The following is an 8,621-nucleotide window of genomic DNA, read 5'->3' on the forward strand; positions in this document are numbered from 1 at the left end:
GTTACACATCTCATTTTGGTAACAAAATCTAACAGATGAAAACAGTTAAAAGGTGTCTGGATGAATCAGCACCAAATACAGAGGAGGAGAGGATTATTGAATAGGACTAACATTAAACTCATCTCTTTTTTGTGATGAACAGAGAGCACAAAACATTAAATCTGAAATAGTGATAGATCCAGAATTTTTAAACTGAAGGTCAGCAGCATAAATTCACGTTCCGTTACGACACACTTGTTATAAGAGCTCATGTATTTCGTTACAATTCTTTAATGTATTAATTAACTCTTTAACTCCCCAAGCCTATCATTTCATTTCTCTTTACTGCTGAAGCGTCAGAACATTTTATCTCAAAGGGATTATTTGGGTTTTCTTTAATCCCATTTCAGAAAACCTTGCCTAGCACTGCAATTTCCATTGACTCTAACATGTATAGAGTAGATGCAACTTTGATTTTCACCGTTACCCATATCAAAGTATTTTATTACACTGCCACTGTTGTAGATTACACAGCATTAAACTTTGCCATTCCACGGATGGGGGGAGAGTGGGCTTTTCCTTGTCTTGTTTATGCTTTGCTACACCTACAAAATATTCAGTTACGGTTTAAATGTTGAGATGCCTTATTAAACATTCAGGTTTTTTAATCTTTTGCTTATGGGACAGAAGATGAGCTGGACTTTAAATACAGATGATTCCTCTGCACATTTTGGGGAGGTGTGGAGATGGATGGCTGGAGGGAGAAACGTATCTTTCCTGCGAGTTGGCACATTATTTGAAATCATGTTTAATTATAAAGTTTCATTAAAAATCTTTTGCTTAAAATTTTAGAAGCCTAATAAGATTTCCATTAATTTAAACATATCGCTATTCCCACAACGGCCCAAATGCTTTCTTTTTCCTCTTTCATCCATGGTTAAATATGTAAATAAAATGTCTAAAGTCATTCTTCAAAGAAGACAAAAGAAAAAAGAGCTGAGGGAAAAGACAGCCATAAAATTCCTCCCAATTCTCCATAACATTTGCCAGAGGGGGGCCAACTCCTAGCCAGGGCCTAGCAGCAGGGGTGCCTGGCTGCTCCATAGAATCACACATCTCAAATCCCACACACAGGAGAAAAAAATAAAATAAAATATCTTTTCAGCTGGAGCCATCAAAAGGCTCTTTTCATTTATTAGTTACAGAGGTATCTTCCAGTTGCTGATTTCTCAGCGCTCTCATTTTTCTATAATAACGTTCTATTTGTTAGTTTCACCGACTCAGGCTCGTTGAATGGAATATGCTCCTAGATGGCTCTTCAAAAATATAGGAAGTGAAATAAATGATCTAAAGCAAGATGCGATGGCTAAAATAATGGCTAGAAAAACAAGGCTGATTTAAATTGGCACATAAAAGATCAATTAAGAGAGGCACAACTACAAAGGTTTGATTGTGGGTTTTTTTTTTATCCCTTTCCTTTTATCCTCATTTTTATTTGTATTTCTTTTGGCCACTTTGGAGAAAAAGGCCTCTATGTACTATAGAATACAACACACTGGGTTTTGTTTAATGTGTTTTTTCTAGGTTTTTTTTTTTTTTTTTATGAGAATGGTGATACAAAGTGCTCTACAGAAATACTTGTTGAAAATAGGAAAATCAACCTCAAAAACAAGCTGAACACAACCAATATTTAATAACTTCATCTTAAGCCATAGGGAAGTTTTAAAAGGTGGTTTGTCCCTTGTGAAAGCTTTCCCCACACTTCTCTGCCACCCCCAGCTGAGCTCTCCAGAAGAGGAATTGGGATACATACAAATACTAAGAAAATAGGCTTAGATTAATGAAGAATGGAAATGCCCCAACACACACTCGCTCTCACACACATACATACACACAGACCCACTAAAATAAATACAGCTTATTTTGCTCGTAACACTGCCTGCTTTTATAACATTGTCTAAGGAATCTCTGAGTGCCCATGAAAGGTCAGCCCCAAAGACCACTGCCTTATAAGTGTGATCTCTTCAATCCACCCAAAAGCCATTAAAACACACATATATATACTGTTTTAAAACAAATTTATGATGGCTTTTACTCCTGAGCAAAAACTAGCTGCATCTTCAGGCTTTTCAAAGACAAGCCCTAGCCTGGTTTGTTGTCCTTGCCTGGATCCGTTTCACCCTTATCACAGCTGAGGAAGCCAACAGTTTCCTTTCTAGAGGCTGGTGGGGTATTAGCTCTGACCCTGCGGGATTTGGTAGTTTCCAGGAGAATCCGTGTTCGCTCCGATAAGAAACAGGCAGTCATGGAGAGGAGCCCAGTTTGTGTGGGCGAGCCTGAGTGAAGAGAGAGATTTTCCTTCTTCATTAATATGTTCGCTAAAACTGAGCTCAAAGTAAATAATAATAATTAAAAATAACAGTAAAGTAGGGCCCATCTTTTGACTTCTGATCTGTCTGTGCTGCTTTCGGTCTGTACATCTGTGAATTTTAGCTTGGCTGGGGCTTTAACTTCTTCCTTCTATGTCTGATGGACCAATAAGCAGTGTAAATCTCGAAGCTTAACTCAGAAAGTACACACAACTCACTGAAAAATGATCTCTGTCTCCAAAATCTGTATGTTTCTTTTCTATAGTGGATGAAGTCACTTTCTCAAGGGTATGCCGCTTTTAGGGCTTCTTATGTAAGCAGGAAAAAAAAAAAAAAAAAAAAAAAAAAAAAAAAAAAAGCTACTTTTAAAGAGATGCCACATTGTGATTAAAAACATAATTTCCAGCAATCCTATCTGTCCTGTTCATTTAGCAATTCGAAACAAAGCATAACGTTTGAAAACAGCTGAGATTCCAGGCTGAAAGCGAGCATATTTTATGACCCTGGCAGCGAAGAGTTTACAGCACTCGCCATAAAATGCATCCTCCTCCTCCCCACATCCTCCCTGCTAAAGCATTGCCCTCCCTCCAATAAAGGCAGTCAAGGAGGTACCACCTTCAGCCCTCTTATTAGGAGCCACGAAGTCTGCGGCTCTCGCCCTGCCTGGCTTCCTACCTGGGCGAGGGAGGAGAGGCTGAAGCCTTCCAGAGAAAGGATCTTGTTAAACTTTCAAGGGAGGGCAACGGGAGAGAGAGGAGAAAGGAAGGAAAGACAGGAGGAGAGAGAAACAAATGGGGCTTTTTCTAATCTGTGCTGATCAAGGAGAACCTGTAGGGGTCCTTAAGGAGGTTTCAAGGCGTTTCGAGTGATTGGAAAGTAATCACCGTGTCAGCTTCACCTTTCTCATGCAAAGTGGATGTCGTATGCAAGGCGGATCCTGCACAGGTTTTTATTTTTTTGTTGTATTTTATTTTCTCCTCGGAGCCAGCCGCCCCCGGAGCCCCAGCTGCTCGGCCCGGAGTTCCCTGCGGGGGGAGGCAGGCAGGCAGCGCTCGGCTCAGCTCTGCGCGGCGCGGGGCCGGAGCGCCGAGGGGGCAGATCTTCCAGGCCCCCCCTCTTCAATGGCTTAGATATTTCCTCCTCCTCCTTTATTCTACGCTCGGATAAACCAATCCCCACCTCTCGGCGAAAAAGTCCGGAGCCGTGACCCGCTCTAGGAAGAGGAAAATCCCCGGAGGAACTCGCCGCACTGAAAGCCGCCCGGGACATGTGCGAGTGGAAGAGGTGATCGCTCGGATCTGCCTTGATCGCTCTGCCTTCGCTTCGAGGGAGGAGGAGGAGCAGGAAGGGTGCTGGAAAGACCGCTCGCCAAAGTGGAAGCCCGGCGAAAAGAAAGTTGCCGGGCTCCCCGCAGTAAGTTCGGCTCGTCGGTGCGCTGGGGGCACTTCTTCCTCCCCTGGCTGTTCGCGAACTTCCCCGCCCGCCTCCCCGCTCCTCCGGCGGGGCCGAGCGGCCCGGGCGATGCTGACCTGAGCCCCGCCGTGCCCTCCGCGCTGCCTCGCAGGGGCCGGACGCAATGCAGCCCCCGCCGCAGTGACCCGCCGCACTGACCCCCGGCCGACATGGGGCCAGCCGCAGGGAACCTGGTGCGGGCCGTCCTGGCGCTCTGCTGGCTCGCAGAGCGCTGCGCGGGGATAAGCTCCATAGACATTGAGCGCCCCGGCGACGGGAGGTGCCAGCCGATCGAAATCCCCATGTGCAAGGATATAGGGTACAACATGACGCGGATGCCGAACCTGATGGGACACGAAAACCAAAGGGAAGCGGCCATTCAACTACACGAGTTTGCCCCCTTGGTGGAGTACGGTTGCCACAGCCATCTGAAATTTTTCCTCTGCTCCCTCTACGCCCCTATGTGCACTGAGCAGGTTTCAACACCGATCCCAGCCTGCAGAGTCATGTGTGAGCAGGCGAGGCTGAAATGCTCTCCTATCATGGAGCAGTTCAACTTCAAATGGCCAGACTCCTTAGACTGCAGCAAGCTGCCCAACAAGAACGACCCCAATTACCTGTGCATGGAGGCCCCCAACAACGGGTCAGACGAGCCGCCCAGGGGATCCAGCATGCTGCCACCCATGTTCCGGCCACAGAGGCCCAGCAGTGGCCATGACCTGCAGCAGCACAAGGACAGCCTCAGCAGAACCTCCTGTGAAAATCCGGGCAAGTTCCACCACGTGGAAAAGAGCGCTTCCTGCGCACCGCTCTGCACCCCGGGGGTTGATGTTTACTGGAGCAAGGATGACAAACAGTTTGCTGTCATTTGGATTGCCATCTGGTCCATTCTGTGCTTTTTCTCCAGCGCTTTCACTGTACTCACTTTTCTGATAGATCCTCAGCGTTTCAAGTACCCCGAGAGGCCCATCATCTTCCTCTCTATGTGCTACTGTGTCTACTCTGTGGGGTACATCATCCGCCTCTTTTCGGGTGCTGAGAGCATTGCCTGCGACAGGGACAGTGGCCAGCTCTATGTCATCCAAGAGGGACTGGAGAGCACTGGCTGCACCATTGTGTTCCTGGTTCTGTATTACTTTGGTATGGCCAGTTCCTTGTGGTGGGTAATCTTGACTTTAACTTGGTTTCTGGCGGCTGGGAAAAAATGGGGGCACGAAGCAATTGAAGCAAACAGTAGCTACTTTCATTTGGCAGCCTGGGCCATTCCAGCTGTGAAGACCATAATGATCCTAGTTATGAGAAGGGTGGCTGGAGATGAGCTGACAGGGCTGTGCTATGTTGGAAGCATGGATGTGAATGCCTTGACCGGGTTTGTACTCATTCCTTTGGCTTGTTATCTAATCATTGGCACTTCTTTTATTCTTTCTGGTTTTGTGGCCCTTTTTCATATCAGAAGGGTGATGAAAACAGGTGGAGAAAATACCGACAAGTTGGAGAAACTCATGGTCAGGATTGGTGTCTTCTCAGTCTTGTACACAGTGCCTGCAACTTGTGTCATAGCTTGCTATTTTTATGAAAGACTTAATATGGATTACTGGAAAATTGTGGCAACTCAACAGAAATGCAAGATGAACAATCAGACTAAAAATTTAGACTGCATGATGAATAATTCCATTCCAGCAGTAGAAATTTTTATGGTCAAAATTTTTATGTTGTTAGTTGTGGGCATTACAAGTGGGATGTGGATCTGGACTTCCAAGACTCTTCAGTCCTGGCAGAACGTTTGTAGTCGAAGATTAAAGAAGAGAAGTAGGAGAAAACCTGCAAGCGTTATTACCAGTAGTGGAATCTACAAAAAACCTCAGCATCCACAGAAAACTCACCTTGCAAAATATGAATCCACATTACAACCACCCACCTGTGTATGAATAGGCTTTAGATGAGACTGACAAATATCCACAGTAGCGGTCCAAAATTAAGAAATAGATGGTGCTGTTTTTTGGCAGAGGACACTTTAATACCTCAAGGCAAAATGTCATACTGAATTCAGGACCTGGTTAAATACTGAAGGTAAATGTACTTGTGGAAAGGTTTTCAGTGAAAGAAATATTGTGAACTAAAACAGCCTCTTCTGTTACTAATTTTTAGTTATGTACTTAATCCGGCCCTCAGATAGTTAAAGAAAAACAGACAAAAAGCAACAACAACAACAAAATAACTTGTTTAACTTTTTAATGTAGCTGAGCTGGATTTCCTACAGGTTTCTGAGTAACCAGATATAGCCAAGTTTTATGGAGCAATGATTTTCTTTTAGAAGCACCCAAGTGAGCATTGTCTCTTAAGGAAAGGAAAGTCCCCAGAGGTTTGTCCTCACTGCTCTGGGAAAGCAACTTCCGTGCAAACTTTGAGAGAGAGAAATCCTTTACGACTCATCCCAGCCCATTGGGTTTGTGGTGCCTAAAAATAGGTTCAGTCTATAATGCTCACCAATATTCTTTCACTAGAAGAGAAACTTCCTGCACCAGACACAAACTTTGTGAGCAAGAATAATGTGCAATACATTTTTTTTTCCTTACCATGACATGAAAAGAGAAACAAGTATTTTGCTGTACATAAAGACAACAAAAGAAATCTCTTAACAAAAGAACTAAGAGGTCTAGTCCTCAGAAACCCTTTAGTGTTACATTTTGTGGCTTTTTAATGGAAATCAAGCCAATGTTATACACGTTTGGACTGATTTGTGGAAAAAAAAAAAAAAAAAGAAGGGGGGGTGTCAATTCAAAGAGACCCAAAGGGCTTATTGACTCTTTCTATTGTTAAACAAATTCTCACTATGAATAGATCAAGAAGCACTAGATTCTGCAAAGGGAAGCTTTGTATAGAGTGATGCTCTTTACTGTGCTGGGGGTGCACAGTTTTGGCTGTATATATTTGTAATATACAATTATTTTTCATGCTCCGCTATTTTATTAAAAATAAAATATGCTCTTTAGTTTGATAATTTTGTGTTTTCTAAACTTTCTCTAACGTGCTTTGTGGTTAATAAACTTGCTCCTTCAGCCATTTGGTAAAAGCACACTTTGAATACAGTAGTTGTTATACTGGACAGCGCGTATAAGCAGATAGAACAAAAATTTCCTCCAAAGAAATTGCTAGTTGAGATCAGATAAGTGGGTTTTGAAGTTACGTCTTTCTGTGAACCTTTGCAGTTGAGGAAACTGAATGGGAAAAAGTTTTGGTGATGTTAAAAAAAAAAAGAAAAAAGCTGCAGCCATGTAGGGTAGCACCGTGTTTGCAAAGCACAGAGATTACAACAATGATCCTTGGTTAACACCCCTTCCAAATTTGCATAGGGAACGTTCAGCATGTTAAAGCAGTTTGAATGCAGCTCAGCCTCTGCTCTTCAGGGATGTTTTTCCCTTCTAACGTTACTGAATGCATGTTATTTGGGAAAGATGAGGGGAAAGAAGAGCAGAAATCTAAATACAGGATTTGAATATTGCTATAGGAAAACCATCTGATTAAAACCGTAAATCCGCTTTCAGAAAGTTTTTAGTAGAATACGAGTTTTGTGAACCTGAAGTTTTCCATGGAATTAACCGAAGTGGGCTGTGAGATCACCTGGAGTGATAGCAATACAGCCTCACTTCTCACACAGGCTCTTCTAGAAGCCCTTTGTCAGGTATCTCACTGCAGAAAGAAAAGAGGTTTTAATGGGACATCCACAGAGCGCCGGTCAGCTTGCAGTGGCTGGGAAGGTTACAACATAAGGACTTCTTTCAGTGGCCTGGTTTGTCAGGAGTATGTGCAGAGCTGCAAATGTGCCTTTTTCTTCTTGTAGTCTTTAAATGTTTCTGGCAGTGCTGAGGAACTTGAATGACAAAAACATCTTCAGAAATGCTCACATGCGAAGCAGCTTTCGATATAAAATTTATTTAGATGGAGGAGGACGGGGAGGTGGATGTTTTTCTGCCTTTGTGCGTGTGTGCCACTGTTGGATGCACAGCTCTGTAGATGCTCTGTAAGTTAATCCTGTCAGAGCACACCCTGCTGGAGCCAAAGTAGGACACTGCACTGAACAAATCCACTTTTGAAACTACTGAATTAATGCTTTAGCCTCTGTGTATTTCTAGTTAAAATCGATTACATTAGATCCCAAGAAATACAAAGTTTTATTATAATCTGTGTAATGCAAGTTGCTGTGGGAGATTCTTCAAGTATACAGTTATACTGAATTCTTTACATCAGGATAATGTACAGAAATGTAGCAGAGTATAATAATACAAGAACATTAAAAACAAGTTCATTCAGAAATTGTACTTCTTGCTGTCCCTTAACCTCTAAGAGTCTTAACACTTTCATATTGAAGTTGCTACATAAGGTATCAGAAGCATACAACTTTTAAGGAAAAATATACTTATTTTTATGATGTCAGTGATTTAGTATAGTATTAATAACTTATTCTTGTCCTAGAAGTCTGCACATTAGTTAGAAATAATAATAAACAATGCAAAAGTGTTTGAAAAAAGTACATCAAAAATATTCTCTATTAAACTTCTTTACTTTCATTAGAAGGTTATATTTTAGTAAAATCCTGTTGGTACTTTTGCATGTGGAATTTGATAGGATTTTTCTCCACGTACTGTCAAGCCCCGTTGGCTGTTTGCTTATCAGTAGGTTTGTAAGAAAAATATATGAATATATTAACAGTTCAGTCACTCCATAGGAAACTTGTTGAGGAAGGAATGCAAGCCTAGAACTTCCTTTTGGAGAGGATCTTACTGCAGTGCAGTGACATTTATCTTGATGCAGTTTTGCTCA

At 42.6% G+C, this 8,621-nt stretch overlaps 1 protein-coding gene across 1 annotated transcript; it reads left to right on the forward strand.

Annotated features, from left to right (window-relative positions):
- The first annotated feature begins 3,970 nt into the window (after positions 1-3,970).
- Positions 3,971-5,728, forward strand: FZD10 (frizzled class receptor 10). The gene has a single exon (XM_042828990.1). The coding sequence runs from the start codon at positions 3,971-3,973 to the stop codon at positions 5,726-5,728; it is 1,758 nt and encodes a 585-aa protein (XP_042684924.1).
- The last annotated feature ends 2,893 nt before the right edge of the window (positions 5,729-8,621 follow it).

The sequence above is a fragment of the Centrocercus urophasianus genome, unplaced genomic scaffold (assembly GCF_019232065.1).
Source record: "Centrocercus urophasianus isolate 14NV4802_14NV808 unplaced genomic scaffold, USGS_Curo_1.0 seq_30, whole genome shotgun sequence".
NCBI classification, from domain to species: domain Eukaryota; kingdom Metazoa; phylum Chordata; class Aves; order Galliformes; family Phasianidae; genus Centrocercus; species Centrocercus urophasianus.